At 36.5% G+C, this 23,516-nt stretch overlaps 2 protein-coding genes across 2 annotated transcripts in view; one reads left to right on the top strand and one right to left on the bottom strand.

Annotated features, from left to right (window-relative positions):
* LOC132160719 (replication termination factor 2-like) overlaps positions 1-23,515 on the top strand; it is a 28,776-nt gene extending 5,261 nt beyond the window's left edge. The window contains exons 6-9 of the mRNA XM_059570380.1: positions 16,740-16,853; positions 17,133-17,184; positions 20,473-20,547; positions 22,683-23,515. Coding sequence (XP_059426363.1) covers positions 16,740-16,853; positions 17,133-17,184; positions 20,473-20,547; positions 22,683-22,882 — 441 coding nt within the window. The 3' untranslated portion in view covers positions 22,883-23,515. The remainder of the gene's footprint in view (positions 1-16,739; positions 16,854-17,132; positions 17,185-20,472; positions 20,548-22,682) is intronic.
* Positions 1,558-9,205, bottom strand: LOC132160717 (beta-1,3-galactosyl-O-glycosyl-glycoprotein beta-1,6-N-acetylglucosaminyltransferase 7-like). The gene is made up of 4 exons (XM_059570379.1): positions 8,999-9,205; positions 3,234-4,220; positions 2,976-3,071; positions 1,558-2,157 (listed from the first exon to the last, which is right to left on the bottom strand). The coding sequence occupies exons 2-4, from the start codon at positions 4,183-4,185 to the stop codon at positions 1,910-1,912; spliced, it is 1,296 nt and encodes a 431-aa protein (XP_059426362.1). The 5' UTR covers positions 4,186-4,220; positions 8,999-9,205; the 3' UTR covers positions 1,558-1,909.
* Position 23,516: the final 1 nt, after the last annotated feature.

The raw sequence follows: 23,516 nt of genomic DNA, 5'->3' as shown, positions 1-23,516 counted from the left end.
AAAAAAATCTGATTTCTCTATTAAAGCTGTACTTTCTGTTTAGGAGTGTTACCAAGATGGCCACTTTGACAGTATTGACAATATACTGTAGCACACTTTTAGGTTTTTATTGCAGAAATGTTGGTTTTCTAACTGAACCATGATTTCACCCTCTAGTCTCTCACATATATCTAGTTTGACAGTTTCAACTGCGGATGTGGATTATGAGTTATCACAGATGAAGATAAGCTCTGAGTTCAGCAGTCAGCAGTTCTGCTTGGGTTTTTCTTTGTCCAGGTGATTTGTCACCTTTCTCGTAATGTGTGCTCTTTCTGCTGTGTTTACGCTTGTGATTGGATGGAGTTGGACCGTGGCTAACGAGTGCGTCTTGTCTTTCCCTCTCAGTAGTGAATCATTATCCTCCCAGTCCCTTGCCTCGGTCTAATTGGTTTCAGGCTCAGCTAGCTGCCGTTTCTCTGTGCCATATGTCTCAATTAATCCAAGCATTATGGCGGAAATAGGGAAACTGCATCCTGCTGTCCATCTCTTCTCCAAACTGGCATAAACATGTCAGATCGGTGCATGCTGTGCCTCAACAAACATTCAGCTGTATTTGAATATAGAATATAAATCTCTGAGGGTTTTTTATTTCCAAGCAAATTTTTAACTATTCTTGGTGCTGTTAATCATAACCTGTGGTTATGTATTGCGTTACATGTGTCTAGGTTTTGAATAGGCATTTTTCATTCTGTCTCCAGGGAAAGCTGACCAGATTGAATGGCTTAAACCTTTTTTGTTGTTGTTGTAGTATCACTTAGAGCAGAACCCAGTTGAGGACCATGGGCTGAAATAAATATTAAAATGTTTATTCAATTTGTAACAATAAAAACGTGAAAATATGAATTACTTTAGACATAAAGTTATGCTTCGGTGGCATGTTTTTCTTCTCACCCAAATTTTCATTTTATTTCATTTCTGATTTCATACACTAAACTTTTTAATTTATGTAAAAGCATTTATGCAAATACAGATATCTTAGGAGACTTGTGAGTCATACTTGCCCACCTGCTTTCTGTCCACCAGGTGAAAATGATCATAAAGTCAGAATGTTTAATAAAGTATCAGCACATCTCTCCTCAAAAAACATGAATTGAGAAATAATTTATTGTCTGTATTGCAAATGAATGACACATGGCAGTATATATCATCAGCTGTAGTACCACTTTGTGGTGATATGTTTGACAAAATGTCTGTTAGTGGTCATGATTTAAGTTTTAATGTCTATATTAAGTTATTTTGTCAGCGTCCCCCCAAAAAATGATATTGTTGTTAACAGATATATATATTTTTTTCTATCCCAAGTTGCTAAAGAGTCACATTTATTAAAACCACAGTGGAAATAAAAGTGCTTGATGTGTTGGGCTGGGTTTTTAATCAATTCAACGCACAAAAAATGAAGCACAAAAATTGAACAATATAAACGCTGAAATCCATGTTGAAAACAAAATTGACTTGAGCAGATGTTCATGTGTACATAATTTGCATACAGATTACAGATTACAGATATAAACATTTTTGGTCTATTACCGTGTTTATCACAGTATAATGTCCTTTGATTGTAATAAGTGTTTGTTGTTGCTTGGATTTCGCCTCGGATTTTTATGCCTTTATTCTTTATTATTTATCCACTTTAAACAGTGCAATATGCAACAGCTAATAAATAAAAATAAATATAAGTGACTATTACTATTAACAGTACAACAGTTTTATTACTCATCACTCACATAACAATCAGTGTTCACGTTTTCAACATGTATACATCATGAGCTGCATTGTCATGGGGCGTGAATATTGACGCACATTGACCACAGTGAACGCATTTGCACCGGAAAGCAGAAAATGTTCCAGTTAGGTTTTTGTTGGCCTTTGCTCAGAAACAGTCCCCTGGTTTTAAAATGAGTGTGCTGTTGATGACTTCAACCTCTGTGGTGAGACGCCATGATGGTTGAATGGGAACCGTAGCCTGCTGGAGAACTTTATGTCGGTGCCACAGTTCTAGACAATCCAGGGCATCTGGGAAGTTTGCTGTCTCAAATTTATTCGCAAACATGCTCTCTTTTTCAATAAGCCACGGTAAGTCACCAATCCCGTAAACGCAGATATCCCTGATATATTGTCCTGTAGAAACAAACACAATGGTTTTGGTATCCATAGACACAAGATTGCTGTCCTATGTTTACATGAAAATACAGCCTGTTGTTTGGGAGATCTAATGTTATAATGACTGTGCAAAAGCCTCAGTTGGCTTGGTCTTAAATAAATGCAATATCAAGCTTTCTTATAACAGGGTTTCTTTGGGACTTTAAAAAGTCTTAATTCCTAATTAAGGCCTAAAAAGAAAAATAATCAGTGCAGAAAATAAAACGTAAATTTGTAAAGTCATTCCATAAAATGTTGCATGCACTGCATTTTTGTTTTGTTTTCCAACACAAATACTTAAATCAAGCCTTAAATCAAGATATTTACTTGAGATGCAAACTGAACATATTCAATTCTGAGTTTAGACTTGAAAACGCCCACACACAGCCCTGTCAGTGGGGTATGAAAACTTTTTCTCATGGAAAGTTTATTTTTCTCAGCCCTTTAGCAGATATTTATTCTTGTTTATGTTTATTTTGATACATCTCTTATAAATCAAGATGATTATTTGATGTCACTTGTGAAATAACACAATATAAAATATGTGTTGCTTATTCAAGACATTCACCTTTGCAGACCATATCGATGTATTGTGTTCTATTCGATTACATTTTCTGTACTTTGTCTTAAAAAGGTAAAGAAAAAAATAAAATACATTTGCCTTCATAAAACCCTGCAGAAACCATGGATAAACATGGACTTGTATACTAGAAATATTGTTAATTCTCTGACCGATTGCTTTGGATAAAACCGTATCCTATGTCCGAGTAAAAGGTGTACGCTTGACATTCTCGTACCTTTACAGCCTTGATGTGCTGTTCCTTCTTGGTCCCTCCATTTGATTGCACGGACGTTACCTTCCCATTCGCCTTCTACGTAACTGCCAGGTGCTTCTGAGTAAACATGCAAGACCAATTTCATGATTGGAAGACCACATGCTTCTTAGCAGTTTTCTGTTATCAATATTTCGGTTATCTTGCTTAATCACTGACTGGAACTGAGTCAACATTGCATTTTAAAGCAAACACACTCATGATTATTGCCGTCTGACTTACCTTTCATGTGGTTCAGCGTCACCCAGTAATGCTCATCAGGGCTGAAGGTGTCTCTAGACCACTCCAGCAAGTCTTTAGCCACCTTGTCGTTGAGGACAAACTCCACAAACGGTCTTGTCAAGGAGTAATAGGCAGTCCCGAAGTACATCGTCAGGTTGTGAGGAGGTGGTCCCTTCTTTTGACCCTTGCCTTTTGGTGCCACATGGGTGCCTTTTACCTCCTCGTACTGAAACTCAGTCCTGTGCTTCATAGTAGGTGGCTGTTTGATTCCCGGCGTCATGTTCCTGTTTTTCCATTCGGGTCCTTGCATGTACCGGACCAGTTCCAGGTTGGTCTGGATTGGAAAGTCCTGGCCGCACAGATTTATAACTCTTTTCCATTTTGTTGGAGACTTCACCAGGTCATTCATGCAGTTGATATCAGCCTGCAGACGGGAGAAGCCAGCGTAAGTCACTTTTTCGTTAACGGATGCCACAAAGACATTTGGGAAGCACCCAGCTAGGTTTCGGACGCTCGTCTTGTATTCTCCCGGTGCTTTAGCGTCTGTGTGAATGCAGTACACATTCTGTGGCGCATAAATGGCTCTCAGTAGCCGCACAAATGTTTCCAGCTCTTTGTGGATGGTGATTATGAAAGCCAAAGGCAAGTCTTCTTCTTCTTTGCTAAGCGGCGCCATAATAAAGTGCAGATCTGACTGCAAAAGAGTGCAGTTTGCTTCCTGTTTGGTCTCATAGCTGATTTTTTTACAGTCTTTTCGCAGCCATGTAAACCCGGGAGTTGCAGGTGGAAGAATGTCACAGCTTTTGGGAGCTGGCGTGGTTTGTCTGCTCAATTCAGTTGAAGGAAGTGGGGTGTTTGGTATCTTGGCTTTCAGGTAGATGGCAGAACATATTAAGATGCAGACTCCAAGGCAGAAGAGAAAACTGCACTTGGTGTTCTCAAGCTGGACCATAATAGTCCAGCATCTGAAAAGCAGCTACAGACCTCCTGAAATGGAGCAGAAAATAATAAAAGAGGAAATTGTCAATACAAAGGGAAGTGCTCAGATATAACATTCCCCTTTCTGTTAATCATTAAATAAGCACACAAACAATAAACTTCTGGCATAACAGTTCGTTAATCCTGTTAATAAAAGAGAAGTATCTTCTGTTCATCAAGTCTGCATTTATTTGATTACAAATACAGTGACAATGACAGTAATATTATGAAATATTACAACCCGAATTCCGGAAAAGTTGGGACGTTTTTTTAAATTTTAATAAAATGAAAACTAAAAGACTTTCAAATCACATGAGCCAATATTTTATTCACAATAGAACATAGATAACATAGCAAATGTTTAAACTGAGAAAGTTTACAATTTTATGCACAAAATGAGCTCATTTCAACTTTGATTTCTGCTACAGGTCTCAAAATAGTTGGGACGGGGCATGTTTACCATGGTGTAGCATCTCCTTTTCTTTTCAAAACAGTTTGAAGACGTCTGGGCATTGAGGCTATGAGTTGCTGGAGTTTTGCTGTTGGAATTTGGTCCCATTCTTTCCTTATATAGATTTCCAGCTGCTGAAGAGTTCGTGGTCGTCTTTGACGTATTTTTCGTTTAATGATGCGCCAAATGTTCTCTATAGGTGAAAGATCTGGACTGCAGGCAGGCCAGGTTAGCACCCGGACTCTTCTACGATGGAGGCTTGCTGTTGTTATAGCTGCAGTATGTGGTTTTGCATTGTCCTGCTGAAATAAACAAGGCCTTCCCTGAAATAGACGTTGTTTGGAGGGAAGCATATGTTGCTCTAAAACCTTTATATACCTTTCAGCATTCACAGAGCCTTCCAAAACATGCAAGCTGCCCATACCGTATGCACTTATGCACCCCCATACCATCAGAGATGCTGGCTTTTGAACTGAACGCTGATAACATGCTGGAAGGTCTCCCTCCTCTTTAGCCCGGAGGACACGGCATCCGTGATTTCCAACAAGAATGTCAAATTTGGACTCGTCTGACCATAAAACACTATTCCACTTTGAAATAGTCTATTTTAAATGAGCCTTGGCCCACAGGACACGACGGCGCTTCTGGACCATGTTCACATATGGCTTCCTTTTTGCATGAAAGAGCTTTAGTTGGCATCTGCTGATGGCACGGCGGATTGTGTTTACCGACAGTGGTTTCTGAAAGTATTACTGGGCCCATTTAGTAATGTCATTGACACAATCATGCCGATGAGTGATGCAGTGTTGTCTGAGAGCCCGAAGACCACGGGCATCCAATAAAGGTCTCCGGCCTTGTCCCTTACGCACAGAGATTTCTCCAGTTTCTCTGAATCTTTTGATGATGTTATGCACTGTAGATGATGAGATTTGCAAAGCCTTTGCAATTTGACGTTGAGGAACATTGTTTTTAAAGTTTTCCACAATTTTTTTACGCAGTCTTTCACAGATTGGAGAGCCTCTGCCCATCTTTACTTCTGAGAGACTCTGCTTCTCTAAGACAAAGCTTTTATAGCTAATCATGTTACAGACCTGATATCAATTAACTTAATTAATCACTAGATGTTCTCCCAGCTGAATCTTTTCAAAACTGCTTGCTTTTTTATCCATTTGTTGCCCCCGTGCCAACTTTTTTGAGACCTGTAGCAGGCATTAAATTTTAAATGAGCTAATTAAGTGGATAAAAGTGTAAAATTTCTCAGTTTAAACATTTGCTACGTTATCTATGTTCTATTGTGAATAAAATATTGGCTCATGTGATTTGAAATTCCTTTAGTTTTCATTTTATTAAAATTTTAAAAACGTCCCAACTTTTCCGGAATTCGGGTTGTATAATTTGAAAGAACTGTTTTGTATGTGTGTTAGTGTAACATGATCTTCAGAAATCACTCTAATATGCTGATTTGCTGCTTGAGAAACTTTTCTGATTATTATCAATGATGAAAACCGTTTTGTGGCTTCGTAGTTATGAGGAAACAGTGATGCATTTTATTTTTCAGCATTTATTTTAGATGGAAATCTTTAGTTACATTTATAAATGTCTTTATTGGCTAATGAAAGTATTTCTTTCTTTCAAAAAGAAAAGAAAATGTTTGAGTTTTTATCTTAAATTATACACATTTTACTAAAGAATTGTGGTACTTTGAACAAATATGTGCTTGACTTTACCACTTTTACCCAAGTCAAAATTAGTTTTGTGGTAATCAGCATCTCATAATCATTAGTTAGACGTTAAGTGTAACACTTCACAATAACAGTTAACATTAGTTAATGCATCACATATTGACTAGTAACATACAACATTATTATGATTTTTTTTCTACAGCATTTCTTAATGTTAATCCATTATTGCATCATGTTCATTTAAAAAACATTGTATTATGTTTATTTACAGCTTGACAAGTTACTATTATAATGACCCTGGAGCACAAAAGTCTCTGGGGTATATTTGTAGCAATAGTCAAAATACATTGTATGGGTCAAAATTAAAGATTTTTCTTTTATGCCAAAAATCATAAGGACATTAAGTAAAGATCGTGTTCCACCAAGATATTTTGTAAATTTCCTACTGGTTTTGTGGACCAGGGTCACACAAGAAATTAACATTAACTACTAGTGAGTGTCATAAAAGTATTGTTTATTATTTTATTTTAGCTAAACCCATTTACATGTCTAGATGTTTAAAATAGTTCAAAATAATTGATTTGTTATTTATTTTTTGATCAATAACATTAAGATGAATCATGTCACTCAACTCAAACTCAAGAGGAGTTTTAGACCATATGTTTTGGGTGACTCCGTCTCAGCTGTGTTGTGAAGTCATGGACAGAATTGATCATATTATTACTTCCATGGACAAACTTATTTGTCAACGGGCGTCTCCATTACTCAAGAGCATTTGCTCACTCTCATAATGACGCATAATTGTGCGGTCCCCTGTCATACCCTTTGACAGTAACGCCAATTGCCTTCACATCTCTATGAGGGGACAAAAGTCTTTTCCCACCTGGATGTAACTCTGTTGTGTCACTCTTTTTTAAGCACAGCATCCCTTGGGTTTCCTTTTAATAGCACCCCAGAGAGCTGCGTTCACTGCTGGAGGTCCCGGTTGTTGGACACAAATGAGTTTTAGATATCAGTTTAACAAGTCGTTTAATTAACCCTCAGGGTTTTATAAAACACGCTGACATTGTCCATTGTCACCTTAAAGAATGAAAAGCACATACCGTTCTATCAGCATCATGTAGTGTGTACAGTATGTGACCGATTACACTTTATCTCGAGTTTAAGATACCGCTATCAAATCAATTCTAGTTTAAAGACATCCAGAAGATTGTTAAAAATGGTGTGATGAAATTTTAAGAACTACTTAATGGATGACAGCACTGTTTGACATAATGGTTCCTTAGAAGGTGTGACTGAGTTTAGCTAAAGATGTATCATGCCATTAAGTGTGATTTAATGTGATTGGTTTAAAGTACTCTGTTTTGCAACAGAAAAAAAAGAATCAAAAATGGGGTATGAAATGATTTTGAGTATGATTTTGAGTATACTTATAAAATAAAACAGTTTAAAAAGATTAGATTTTTCTTAGTATGTTTATGCTTTTAAAGCATTTTACTGCATCTCCACAATATTATGTTACTATTGTTGGAAGACTATTATTATTTCTTAATATTATTTATTTTGTGTGTTTTTGGCATTTGAGTTTTGTTTTCTTCATCAGTTCTTTGGTTACATGCGATGCGAGCGGTGCAAGTAGATGGATCAATATGACAGGATGCTGTGGTTTTGCTTAATGCTTTTAGATAGAAAGCAAATGCATTTCTGTTGAAATGCCTCATCAACATCATATTTAAGAAATCGAATTGTTAAAATGAGAACACCTTGAGTTTTGAAATGATTAATAACATTTTGAATTATTAAAGTCATCTAAAGTTCACTTCTTGACCAAATTCAAGATTTTGAGTAACATAATTAAAGGTAACCGGATATTGTAACTGATGGCTGTATTATACTGATTATAGTGAAAAAAGAAAGAATCCAACCTGACACATTGTGTACTTGCCATTTAGCTGATAACTTAATTAGGACTTGCATCATCATGAATGGTTATGGGAGAATTGTGAGAACAGTAGTCTGGCCTTTGCTCGGGCAAACAAACCATTTACTAAAGAAAACTTGCGCAGCTACTTAAGTGGAAACTTTTACATCAAGCGTAAATTGAACAGTAAAATGAAATCAAGTGTAACGCACATGTATAGAGTTTTGAAGTCTAGAAGGTCTTGACTGTTGATTGATTTTTGAAAGTGTTTAAAAAGCACATGAACTTTAAACTCATTTCAGATCTACAGTTGTGTTAGTTATCAAACACAAAACTATATATTAATCACATCCTGAACTTCAGTACATATGCTTTCAGACAATCTCTGTGCCATTACATGGTTTTGTATCGAAAGGTGATTAGTTTTCTTAATGTCTCAGTAGTTGTAAGATAGCAAATGAACTAAAACACCTGCTAAGATAACGAGTGAACAATCAAACCTCATGCTTCAAGAGTAACAAATTGGTATCACAAAAAATGTGCTAATAGAGATTTTTTTTTACTTTGAGAGTATAACCAGCCTTTATACATTATGCATTAGATTTTTTTGTAGTTAACAGTCAAAATAAAACCTCTTTACAAGCTCTCTCCTACACATGTTTTGGTTTTCTGAAGCATAAACATCAATTGCATTAGACACAGGCCAATAATCCATGAGTCAAAGTGTGCTTACCTTTCAGCTCAAGCCGTTTCCACTCCTTAAATAGAAAATGGGATTAAACATTCACAAACGTGCTAACATCCACATGACCTCTTTCTAAAATGTTCCTCTGTGAGCAGAAATCGCTGCTGAGCGCTTGCTATCAGTGCATCTGTCTCTGTGAGAGAGTGAAAGTGCTCTGGGTGTCAGCCTGTTGTTGTTATGATGACGCTGTGAGAACGGTCCTCCCGCGAATGTGGGTTTGGCTGCTCAGTAACTCTCCCCATGAGAGGACATGAGAAGGAGCGTGGAGAGGTGAAAAACGATCGACCCAGCCCTTTTCCTAATCGTATTGTCATCAAGCATGGCATTTCATTTTTAGTACGTCTAACCAGTTCTGTAACCTGTTGTATTCAGCAGAACTGGTTTAATATTTTATATGGTTTCAGGTTTACTGTCGACTAAAGCGGTTTTATTGGTCCTGAATGCCTTTCATACAGGCAGTGGGGAGTTAGTTGCTTGAATTTATAAATGTATACTTGCTAATTCTGTTATAATTAGGTTAGTTCTTTTACTTGCATTTTGATTTCGAATAAGGTCAAGCTTCAAAAATAACAACATCAACAAAATGAAAAGTACTTTACAGTCCATATATAGTAGCTTTGTGTAAATAACAGGTTATAATTTTACATTTGTTTGCAGAAATGCTTTTTAAATTTGGAATAATATGCATTGAAGAAATTGTGCACAATGAGATCAGGAATGTGGGAATTAGTTATTAATTGGTTCAGTTTTAAACAAGTAGAAGTTGTCATGCATAAAATTGAATATTCTGTCATCATTTGTTCACTTTCAATTGCATTTTGGATTTTAATGAGGACTGTCAAGCTTCAAAAATAACAATAAAGCTTAAATAGCTACTTTTACAGTCCATATATAGTAGCCTTAATAACTGGCCAAAATTGTCAATTTTTGTTGAAAAAAAATGCTTGTGGAAATTAGTTAGCATTTTGAATGTGAACAAGGATAGGCAAGCTTCAAATATAACAAAAACATTGCTATTTTAACAGTCCTTATATTTATCTGTGTAAATAGCTACCCATGATGTAAATTTTTATAGCAAAAGTGCTTTTTTAATTTGCAATAATATGCATCAAAGAAGTTGTCCGCAATCAAATCAGGAAGTAAAATTAAATTCCATTTTGATTTTCATAATTACTTGAACACAAATAGTTATCATCTTTCAAAAAAATAAAATTTTTGTAATTTAGTCATTTAATTTTTATTATTTCCATTTAGTAAAAACTGGAATAATTAGCATTGGGGAAATCGTGCACAATAGGATCACGAATGTGCATTAAAGTAAATTGAAATTTTTTTTATTTAATTTTGAGTCTATTATGATTACTCTCATGCATAAAATGTATTTTTATCATTTGTATTTTAAATTAGCAAGAACTGTCAAGCTTAAAAAATATCAAAGCTCAGTAATAAAAAAAAGGCTTATACTTAATTTTATATCAAAAATATTAAAAGGGAATTGTGCACAATAAGATCTAGAATGTGTTTTAAGAGAGTTAATGGTTATGGTTAATGATTTAATATGGTTTCAGGTTTACAGTTGACTAAAGCAATTATAATGGTCTTAAAGGGGTCATATGATGTTACTAAAAAAGAACATTATTTTGTGTATTTGGTGTAATGAAATGTGTTAAAAAAACACAATTTTCCACATATTGTACATTATTGTTTTTCTCCTTTATGGCCCGCCTTCTGAAACACGTGATTTTCTTTACAAAGCTCATCGGTCTGAAAATTGAGGTGTGCTCAGCTATCCAGTGTGTTGTGATTGGACGAATGCCTCAAGCATATCACAGAAGTGTTACGCCCCTCACCAAACTGTGAGGACGTTTGTCCCGGCACGACAAGACAAAACCAATAAAACCAATTACAAACGAGGCATTTGTTGCATCCAGTGGGGACATAAATTCTGATTATAATGACTTACAATGTCTTATTACATGTTGCATTGCGTTATGCCGTCTTTCTTTGCATGAACATGTGGCCGGTGTAATGCAAATCTTCCCAGATCGTGACATAGACATGTGGGGGCGTGTTAGAACGAGTCGTTTTAGGAGTCGTGGGCGAGTCTTAACTATTGAGATATAGATATAAAGAATATCTGTTTGGATTTGAGACTTTAGTCTTTGCAACTCTACAGATCTTCTCCATGCACCAAGAGCTTATAACACTCCAAAGAGAAAGGAAAACTTGAAATCGCATCATATGACCCCTTTAATTAATGGCTTTCATACACATAAAGCACAGTGGAGAGTTAGTTTGTTGATTTAATTCTTAAATTAATTCTTAAAATTTAGATTCTGTAATTATTTAGTTGTTTAGCCATTTGCATTTTGAATGTAAACAAAGAGTGTCAAGCTTTAAAAATCGCTAAAGTAGCTGTTTAGAAACAAGACCGAAATGTTACATTTGTATTGCAAAATTATTGTTTTGGTTTACTCTGCAAAAACGTGCATTGAGGAAATTGTGCACAGTTGGAGCAGGAATGTGTATTAATTTACCCTTATGCGTTGTTGGGGACGTTTTCGTCCACTAGGGGGTTAAGTTGAGTCTTATTTTGGCCACAACTTTCTCTGTGTTTGAGCTAATGGAATGATTTTTGGTGACAAATCTTATTTTGACCTATATTTTGGGAAAATGCTTTGAAATTTTTCAAAAACTGTGGGCAAATTCACTACCCTTTCCTTATGTTCGTGGATGAAAACATCAACTAAATTAAACTGCTGTAAAAATGTATCAGGTGTATCAAATTTTTATACTGCTGTAAAAATGTATCATTTTTTTTGCAAAAATCTATTAATCAACCTCAGTCCTGATCAAAACTACCAAATGTTAAAAGATTTAATTAAAACTCTTTAATTACCAAGTTCATGAATGATGTCACTGATTTGGAAAAAAAAAAAAAAACACACACAAAATTACATATTTTCAATTTAAAAAGTGATTGTGGACTGGAGATTTTTTTTTACCTTTTATCACACTCTTGGGCATGTCAAAGATTAGTAACAAGATTGGCTTTGATGCATTGTTAGTTTTTGTGCAGCATTAGATTTAAATTTTTTCTCCCTCATTTGTTGTTCGTGGCTGTTTTTGCCCCATTCACTTCCATTATAACAACATTTTTTGATTGCAAAGCCATGACACCATATAATCATGCATTCTTGAGTGTTTGTGGTTTTCCCTTTTGGGAAGAGGTAAAATTTGTTATTTTTACAGTTGATCACTAGGTGTGACCATTAACCCTTTAGATAGGCCTGTGCAAAAAAAAAGGCTTAGTTTCTGGCTTGTATATGGAATTATATGGAGTATAACAGCAAATTATAGTGTCTGTGTGTGTGTGTGAAAGAGAGAGAGAGACAGAGAGGCTGTGAGAGAGACCATTGTGCACTTACCTTGATGTATCTGAAAAAATTCAAATATGCACCTCATGCTCTCAGAACTACATGGAGTAAACAATAAAAAAAGAAGTGTGTTTATGCACCTGCTGCCTTTTGATGGTGAAAAGTAAAGATGGCCTATGTGTGAAATGCTCGTCTTGATGGTAAAGCCAGTTTAAAACCTTAAAATACTTTTAAACTGGCTTTCGCTTCCGGCTTTGCTACCGTTCGGACGTTCTATCTTACTGCTCTGTGCTTTGCTTCTTATTTCTGTACTTTTCTCTGATTTTTCTAAGACTTCTACATCAGCAGATCAGCACAGTGCTCAAAAAACAGATTTTTGGCACAAACGCTAAAACTAAAAACTCTTTGGGACTGGAATAATACTACAAAAAGAAAACTTTGCCTCCCACTGCCAGCAGCTTACATTCCAGAAAGGGGAAAACAACTGCCTACATTAAAACAGAAGAGAGAAAAAATGCCTCCTGTTGGATCTACTTGTTGCATGAACTGCTGCAAACTTCTACAAAGGATTGTGATTCTTGAAACAAAGTTACTTGCTGGACTTCCAAAACAGACGGAACACATAGCAGACCGTCGTCATGGACCTTCTCAGCATACAGCCGGTGAGTCCCATGAATCTTGAGAATCTCAACCGTTTATACCAAGTGTAGAGGAACAAGCCGAAACTGATCGCCACACTAATCGATGGCACAAACAGGGAGCGAGACCCAAAGGAACACGAAATATCAGATTGTCACAAGTTTCTCGTATTGCTGCCGTAGCTTCCTCTACCCCAGATTCGACTATGACAAGGCTTGTGAATACTGGCATTCAACCACCCCCTATACATCTTGAGAACAGATTTGAACCATTAATGAATGTGGGTGAGGAATCCCCAAATGTATTTAAACATGGATCTGATCAGCCAGCAGCTAACATCGCTACTAACAGGCGCTCAAGGACGAGCAGACAGCGGCTTTCAGCTCAGAGCGCAGCCGAGCCAAGGACTCTGATAGTGGGTGACTCTGTTCTCAGAAACATCCGTAGCAGGACTACAACAACATGCTGCCTTCCTCAAGCAACGGTCTCTGATGTGAATAAGGAACTTCAAAAACATTCTGATGAAGCACAAGACTGCAAATCGAATCATCATCCATGTGGGGAAGAATGATATTCGGAAAGAGCAGTCAGAACTCCTTAAGAAAGTCTTCAGTGAACTCTTTGAAACACTTCGAAGACTCAAAGTTCAGTCGTTCATCAGTGGACCACTCCCAGCAAGGGGAACAAATATGTTTTCACGGTTGCTTGGGCTGAACACATGGCTACAAAGATCTTGTAATATGAAAGGAGTGAATTTCATTGACAACTTCAATCTTTTCTGGGGCCATAGACAATTGTTTAAACTGGATGGCCTCCACCCAAACAAACTTGGTGCTAGAGTGTTTAAGGACAATATCTACTTTCCCTCCGTCATCCTTCAGCAGAGTGTGTCAATCCATTCAGCACACACACACACCGGTTTTAATAATTTTAAAAGTTTTAAAAATTTTAAAAGTTTTAAAATTGCTTGTTTTATTCTTGTTCATTATTATTTTACTTTCTTGTATGTAAAGCACTTTGAATTACCATTGTGTACGAAATGTGCTATATAAATAAACTTGCCTTGCCTTGCCTAAAAAAATCTACTTTGCATCAAATTTATGAACATAATGTATTATGAACCAAAATGCAATACCAACTTCAAATAAGCGCTACATAATCATTTCTAAAACTTTGATACAAGTCAAGCCCTTTCTCGTGTTGCTTGCTGCTCTTCTCACCATTAAATGACCAGCACAATGGCATGCAAATGTTTAAATCCACGTACTTTGCTTTTGTTTAGTCTATTCGCTTGTTAAGTCTGACGTCACGTAGCAGCGCTTCCGTGTCCAAACACTCTATCAGTTACCACGAGAAAACAACAAAAGGTGCTAATATAAACTCACAATGTGATTGAATACTAGAGAAAAAGTTATAATCTTAACCTTTAACTCCATACCGAAGTCCCAGATAGCCAGACAATGAAATATAAATATAAAAACAAAATATAAAAATTATTTGTGTTTGGGACGCTGTGAGCACAAAGACTGTAGTGTATATCGTAAGTTTGAAAGCGTTTAGCTTAAATTATTAATATGAATAAATAGTGCTCATAAACGGCTGCTGAGGTCGTATTCTCAAGTGAAGCGAGTTGGGGCCTGGACCCGGAAACAGCGCTTCTTACGTCATCATTTAACTACCGAATAATTTCACCACCATTAAAAGACAGCAGGTGCATGAATACACTTTTGTTTACTCCATGTAGTTCTGAGAGCTGAGGTGTACATTTTGATTTTCTCAAATACATCAAGGTAAGTGCACAAAGGTCTCTCTCACACACTCTCTCGCTCTCTTTCTCACACACACACACACTGCACAGCCCTATCTAAAGGGTTAATGGTCCCACCTATGGCGCTTTTCCACTACACAGTACCAGCTCGCCTCGGCTCGCCTCGACTCGGCTCTGTTTGGTTTTCCACTGTGTAAAAGTTGTACCTGTACCGGCTTCCAGGTACTTTTTTTCGTACCACCTCCGGCGAGGTTCCAAGCGAGCTGAGGCGATACTATAATGTGACGTGAAAACACAGCAGACTGCTGATTGGTCAGAGAGAATCGTCACTATTCACTGCGTCATCATTACACTCCTGTTTTTTTCAGCAGTGTTTCGTTTTGCTGCCCTCAGCCTCTCCTGAAACAACGTTTGTCTTCTTGCTGTGAGAAACAGCCACATCCCGAGGATCAAAAACAACATGCACTCGATTTCCTCCATTGTCCTGTGTGTGTGGGTAGCGGGTGTGTGTCGCGGTTAGAAGATTACGTCACGGCAGTTTCCTGCAGCTTCGCTATGACAACCAGGTACTATTGTGGAGGTACTATCTGCAATGGAAAACGGAGCGAAAAGCGAGCTGAGCCGAGGCGAGTCGAGCCGAGTCGAGTCGAGCTGGTACTGGTAATGGAAAAGCGCCACTAGTGATCAACTGTAAAAATAACAAATCTTACCTCTTCCCAACAGGGAAAACCACCAACAATCAAGAATCTCACACACACACAAACACTATAATTTGCTGTTATACTCCATATAACTCCTTATACAAACCAGAAACTAAGCCTTTTTTTGCACAGGCCTATCTAAAGGGTTAATGGTCCCACCTAGTGATCAACTGCAAAAATAACAAATTTTACCTCTTCCCAAAAGGGAAAACCACAAACAATCAAGAATGCATGATTACATGGTGACATGGCTTTGCAATCAAAAAATGTCGTTATAATGGAAGTCAATTGGGAAAAAACAGCCACGAACAACAAATGAGGGAGAAAAAATGTAAATCTAATGCTGCACAAAAATTAAAAATGCATCAAAGCCAATGTTGCTACTAATCTTTGACAAAAAGGTAAAAAAAAAAATCCAAGCACAATTACTTTTATATTGAAAATAAGTCATTTTGAGTGTTTTTTTCCCCCAAATCAGTGACATAATTTATAAACTTGGCAATTAAAGAGTTAAAATCTTGGATTTTTTAAAAACATTTGGTAGTTTTGATCAGGGCTGAAGTTGATTAACAGATTTATGCAAAAAATGTGAAAAAAAAATATGAATCTGATACATTTTTACAGCAGTTTAATGTAGTGGATGTTTTCATCCAGAACATAACGAAAGGGTAGTGAATTTGAACAATGCACAAGGGTTAAGGAAGTAAAGGTTGTCCGTTTTTATTTTTATGTTGACTTTAAAGCATCAGCCAGATGTAGTTTTGTTTGTTTAGTAGATTCACTCTCCAGCTTTACCTTCATAATCTTCATCTCTGATTGCTCTATCCACCTCCTGTTCTTTTCTTCAGATGCTTTGCAGATAAATACAATTCCAGATGCGTTAGCTCCTTGTTTTTTCCTGACCTGAGTGCAGAGACAGAAAGCAGCTGACCTGTAGTGAGCCCGAGAGCTGGCGGCCTGTGCGTTTTCTGATGAGTGAGAGAGATTAGCGCTCTTGTGTGTGCCAGTGCAGCTCGTGTGCAAGACAATAGCAGCTGCTGAATGCCTGTGTCATTGTGTCTGCATTTGGCTTTCGGGTAACTTAGTCATCATTGCAATATTTTTCTGCTTTCCAGGCAAAGATGTCATAGCTGCTTTATGAACTGTTTAGTGACATATTACCAGTTCTCCAGCTTGTGATTATTAATTTTTTTATTGATTAATATTCATGTTCTTTTTTCTTTTTTTTTTTTCTTTTTTTTAAGTGTGGAGATCCTTTCCAAGAAGACAACCTTGTGATGCTTAATGGGTCTAAAGATGAGGTGGAGAAGCTACAGAAGGCCATGGAGGAGCACCGATTAAAGGCTAAAACTGCAAAAGTAAATCAATGCCTTGCTGATATAGAATTGCAGTGGTTTTTGGGATGTGCTTGGTGGAAGCTACAATGAAAAGTTGCCAGTAAAAGCAAATTCATTATCTTAATGTAATTTGTGAGAGATGAAGAAATGAAAATACACCCTGAATATAACCGAATTAGGAAAAACCGCTTTCACTTTCTTTTACACTTCCATGTTTTTTTTTTGTGTGTTATTTTTTTCCATATGATTTTAGACATTTTTAAAAACACTTTTCATGTTAGGCTTTTTTTTTCTATGCAGAAATCTAAGAAGAGCAGAGATACTAAAGTCTCCAAGTCGCTGGAATCAACAGGTACTGTAACATGCCATTTGCATTATAAATCACATTAAAGTTTCTGATAAGTGTGTAGAATATCTTGTACAAATAATCAGCAAAGGAGTAGTTGACGCAGAAATTAAAATTAGGGATAATTTACTCTCTCTTATGATTCCAAGCCCTATTTCCTTTCTTCTTTTCATGTGAAATGTAATTAGATCAATTTTGAGATCGTGTTTCCTGTTAACCACTTCAGCTGTTATTTTGATTTTTTGAGAATTAGGCATATGCAATATTGGACCCATCGGTGGGTCCCCAGAGTTGATGTGGTTAAAGTATGAATACCTTTTCATTGTCCACTGATAACCATCAGCGCTTCACCAGAGCTATCAAACCTTTTTCGCAGCATATCACAATCTGTCTGTTCTTTTTACAAGATTTTAAAATTCTGAGCTTTTTGATTTTTAATAACTAAATATTTATGATTTATTTGGTTTTGTATGACTTACAATAGGTGCACAAGTCATATGAGCTACTTTTGGGATGCAGTTTTTCTTATTTAATTTTTTTTGAAGCTGTTAAACAGCAGTTCGCCATCCACTTCAGTTCTGCTTTAAATCTAAGTTCATTTTTTGAGATGTTGAGTTGAGTGATAAGGAGTGCTATTAGGAGACTAGAAGAATGTTTAGATTTGCCTCACAGTCTTAATTCCCATGGGTGGATTTTTTTTGTATGTAATCAGCCCCTGTTCTTTTGCACATATTTTGTGAAAGTTGTATGTGGTTTTCTGGTTTACCGGCATTGCATCATCAAGTCAGTTCTGTTGAAAGATTCAAGGCCCCGATACACTTAAAACTAAATCAGAAAACGAACTGATATGACGTAATTTCGAGCAAAATCAGGCCCAGACAAAGTTTGTTGTTCTTCAGTTCGAAACAGCTAGCCAAAGCAAACTTTCTGAGGAGTTTGTTTTGGCTCCTAAACACCTTTGAGCTTCCATTGGTCCGTTACGATTACGCAATCGGTGGGTTTGTTCTGAAACTCCACCTTCTTTGACATGCAATTCTTTTTTCTTTTTCTTTTCCGGTTTGTTTCTCATTCAACGGAGGTCCGAGCATAAAACAACATCTCCTAGTCACTAGCAACATGAACACACTGGAGTGTCGAATAGCTGAGCTGGCACGAATATATTCGCACCTGTTCGATCACTCGCAGAGAGACTTCAGAGAATGCATTTAATTCCCAGAAAGAAATTGCAACGAAACTTGGTGTTCGATGACCCAGAGTTATGCAAAAAGCAACGTAGAGAAACATCCGAGACAAGTTTTCCAAATCCATGAAAAGAACAAGTAAAGATATATGCTGCTGCTGTTGTTCTTTCAATAAGCAAATTTAAAGGGTTTACAATAGCCTAAAAGCAAAAGCCTCCAGCAATGCGGAGGTGTTGGAAAGTTCGCAAACAGTAAACCATCGCTCAGCCTTTTCAAAACTTCTTTTTAACCCAAAAACGAAAAACGAGCTCAGTAAGAAATTCAATCACACTAGTCTCATGTTAACACCTATAATGGCACAGTAGACCTTTGTCAGTGTTCTCACTGCAAGGACATTGATTTATATGTCAAACGGCGTTAGATTATAATTAACTAAAAAGTTTAAAAACACCTCAAGATAATGGCAAATGCATGCAGGACAAATATGATGCTTGTGATAAAAGTCTACTTTTGTGTAAGTTACAAGAACAGGGCATCTTAAAGAATGAAAATATGCCCATAGACCTTCATTGCAAGTGCAGTTTTTAATAAACCGAAAGAGGGATCAAATGAGGTCTGTGGTAATTGACAGTACATCACAGGTACTGTGGACAGATAGGAACTTTTATTGAACCCATGACATTCCTTTCATCTTTATTACCGAGTATGTGAGGAATAAAGGTTAAACTTTGTGTAGAAATGACTGGAATAAAGGTTTAACTTTGTGTAGAAATGACTGGGACAGGAGTTATCAATGTAGGACAAAAGTCAATATTCAGTGATGTTTTTTATCTTTCAGTATGGATCAGGATAAAGTAACGTTAACATGATTATCCGTGAGATGACCACAAATCATCTGAGGTCATCAAAACAATGACAAAACACACTGACACAGATACAAATTCAATTAAAATTGGAATGAAACTAATTATCCGTAATCTTAGATGCTTTCAGAGAAGGGAAAACTGCCTGCCTTGAGTCATGTTAAAACAGATTTGATCTTTAAATATTTCTTGTATATGCTGCAGTTATTCATTTTTCAGTTGTCAGCTATAAAACATTTAAAGAAAAATAAAAAATATTCTGTATTTTTGCTGTATTTGAAGTGGCACACCACCTTTAGACATGTTCCTCTAAATAGAGCCGGATAACAAAACCTTTTTGTTTGCCCAACTGAAATGGGGAAACCACACCAGCTTCATTTACTACACTTCTTAAATGTGCCATGCCATCTTTCATGTTTCATGCAATTTGATTGTACCGTATTTTTCGTTGCACTGGACTATAAGTCGCATTCATTTAGATCCAAGAATCAAGAGAAAGCATTACCGTCTACAGCCGTGAGAGGGCGCTCTACACTGCTCAGTGTAGACTACAGGAGCACTGAGCAGCATAGATCGCCCTCTCGCGGCTGAAGACGGTAATGTTTTCTCTTGGTTCATGTCTCTTAGTTCATTTCTCTCGGTTCATGTCAAATTAATTTTGATAAATAAGTCGCACCTGACTATAAGTCGCAGGACCAGCCAAACTATGAAAAAAGTGCGACTTATAGTCCGGAAAATACGGTACATTAATGAGCTGTTAAACTTCACATGATAAGATCTGGATTGTCTATAAGCTTTTGTAATTTCATTTAAGATGAGATCGTCCTGTGGTTTCAGGGATGTAAATGTGTGTTGTATGTTGTTTTCGCTCATGCATTGTGGCAAATACTTTTTTTAAACATGTCATAGTGGGACTATACAAATATTGATTTATTTATTAAAATATTATTTTTGGTGTATTTAATGTCAGTCATCCAAAAGCATCAGCTTAACCTCTAATCCCACATATTCTCAGAAAACATAATTTTATATGTGTTTATATTTATTTATTTATTTATACAAACTACTAAAACATTACAAATATTGTAAACAAAATAAAATACAAATAAAAAGTAATTTAACATTAATAAAAACTGTATTAAAAAAGCACTGGTTTGAACTTCCTAATAGCGGTTGAACAACTAATTGTAGAAATTTATTAAACTAGTACAAATACTAAATATTGTTTTTCTTTTCTCTTGTGATGACAGGAAGCTGTGACACCTCAGAGACTCAATCTACATCACTGAATGGAGAAGGCAGCAGTGGAAGCTGCGGTGATTCAGGTATCCCAGCATGCCAGAGTACAGAAGGGCTAGATTTACATGTTTAATGGAAATATGTGTAAAAAGCACATGCAGATCAGTGTTGGTTTCACAAATGTGGAGTCTGTAGATATGATGTATTTCATCACTCCTTCTCTTAGAAATCTGATGCATTTTCAACTTCAAAATAAATATGTTGCCATTAATTTCTGATATTATGCAACATGGTGAGGTCATGTGAAACAGTAATCACTGGTTACCACAGTAGGCAGTATACATACAATGCAGTATGCTGAAAGCAGTTTATGTTAGTATGCATTCATTTTATTTATCTTGACAGTAGATGGCAGCAGAATAAATGAACTCGTTATATTGTGCAACTCCGGCACAGGCTTCAGTGTTAGCAGTGAATGAAGGGATTTTGTTGGAGTATATGATATATTAAAATAATTATGTATACTATTGTTCAAAAAACTGTGCTCAGTAAGACTTTTTTAAACATGTTTTCTCTAATGATTACCAAGGTCAGAAACACAGTAAAACAGTAAATATTGTGAAACATCATTACAATTTAGGTATATATATTGATTGGTGTGATCAAAGCTGAATTTGACACTGAAAGTGTCACATGATCTTCAGAAATCTTTCTAATTTGCTGATTTGCTGCTCAAGAAATATTTCTGCTTATTATCAGTGTTGAAAACATTTGTGCTGCTTCATGTTTTTGTGGAAACTGTGATATTTTTTTTCCAGGATTCTTTGAAGAACAGAATTTGTTTTAAATGTATTTTAATGTATTTTAAATGTCTTTACTGTCTCTTTTGTTCAATTGAATGCATTCTTGCTGGAAAAAAAATCACCCTAAACTTTTGGTACTACATTTATATTTAATAATAGGCATTTAAGTACACATCATACAAATATGAAAGCATAAGTCCTCAATGACCCTATTGATTTCAATACTAATATCAGCATTAAAAAAATAGTCTATATAATTATAATACAAAATCTTACTAGTCGTCATTTTCTCAAAGTGTGGTGTCCTGACTGAATCCGTGCAAGCCTCACGGGATATTAACAAACAAATGAATTATCCCTACTATACAAATGAAGTGGTCATGTCATTTAGGGACATGTATGTCAGGCTTCTCTGTTGTCTTGTCCTCAAAAAGAGACCGCTGTTATATCTGTCAGACAGTATGCGCACAGACGGTTTAGAGATTATAATCTAGAAAGACTTTTAGAATAAGATTATGATCGTGCATTGAGGACAGTGTATCAGAATTATGAATAAAGGTCACACGGTACATAAGTTTACTGAAAATGTGCTCATCTCAGGCCATCCAAAAGTTTGTTTGTTCATGGGAACAGATTTGGAGAAATGTAGCATTAGATCACTTGCTCACCAATGGATCCTCTGCAGTGAATGGGTGCCGTCAGAATGAGAGTTCAAACAGCTGATAAAAACATCACAATAATCCACAAGTAATCCACACCACTCCAGTCCATCAGTTAGTTGTCCATCTGGAGAAGACAAAAGCTGTGTGTTTGTGTTTGCTTCTGGAGAAAATATGAGTCCATAATCCATAAAGATGCTGACAAAGTCCATCTCCTGTTATCCTTTCAATTCAAAATCCATCAACATGTTGACTTCGGACTGTTTTCTCTTGTAAACGGTGCTTGATCTGTGCTGATTTCTCTCCTGATTTAGACCAGACAGCTTTTTCAGCAAAATATTTTTTGAATAAAAAGCAACATTATGGATGGAGTATTATGGCTGGAAGCAATGGTACCAAGTTTAAAATGTCTTGATGGATTTGTTTCTTCTAAACATGCAGTTTTGTCTTCTCAAGACATTAATTGCTGGACTGGAGTGCTGTGGATCACTTGTGGATTATTGTGATGTTTTTATCACCAGTTTGGACTACCATTCTGACGGCACCCATTCACTGAAGAGCATCCATTGGTGAGCAAGTAAAGGAATGCTACATTTCTCCAAATTTGTTCCAATCTAGAAACAAACCATTTTCAGTAAATTAAAATTTTTGGTTGAACTTTTCCTTTAAGAATGGATGTTAAAGTTCACCAAGCCACAGAAAAAGTCATGCATTTGTTAGTTCAATAACTCAAGCTATTCTTGTCTTTTTCCCACTCAGCTCCGGGACCGTCCACATCCGGCGAGTGCTCTAAGGTGTTAAAGGCCCCCGCGGGACCCATCGCTGGCAGTAAGAGATCCATCCAGGAAATGAAGGACAAATCTGAGACCTACAAGTCACTCTTCACCTCCCACAGCTCAGCCAAACGTACCAAAGACCAGACGTCCAACTGGGTCACACACACGCCTTACCATTTCTGAGTGTGCTCTTCTTAGTGGTCAGTTTTTGTAGGAGCAACATTTTGACTGATGGATTGATGCATCGTTTTAAACAGATTTCTTTTTTTCACATTGCATTTTATTTACCTTTATAAGATTATCTTAATTTAGTTGCATGCTTAAGTGTTTATTTTCAGTAAACCCATGTTGGCTTGAGTGTCAAATGTCTTTTCTATTAACATTTTTTGACTGGATTGTGCTTTGATGCAGCATCTTGTTTTAAACTACTTTAATTCAGGATTAAACATGAAATGTATTGCAGTAAAAACAATCTTAAAGACAGATAACTTTGTTTTCCTCCTCAATAGCATAAACACGTGTTGAGTGTTTCTTGTTACGGTATAACACAAATAACCTACTAGTTACAGTAGTTATGTATTGTACTTTTAAACTTTTTTTTGTGAACAATAAAGGTCAGATCTGGGAGAAATCGTGCGTTGTTGCTGTCAATTTGTCAGTGATGACCCTCAATACTGTTTTTGACCACAGGGTGGCAGTAGATGTCTAAGAATAAGCGCCGCCGCAGTCAAACAGCGTGAGATCTGATGTAGTTGTCTGTTTCTTGGCTTTTTGCAGTTCCCCACAGGTGCATAAATAAAATCCAGATTCAACATTT

This window comes from Carassius carassius, chromosome 17 (assembly GCF_963082965.1).
Source record: "Carassius carassius chromosome 17, fCarCar2.1, whole genome shotgun sequence".
Lineage (NCBI taxonomy): Eukaryota > Metazoa > Chordata > Actinopteri > Cypriniformes > Cyprinidae > Carassius > Carassius carassius.
Note: the sequence above shows the minus strand (reverse complement) of the source record. Positions and strands in the feature narration are given on the sequence as shown.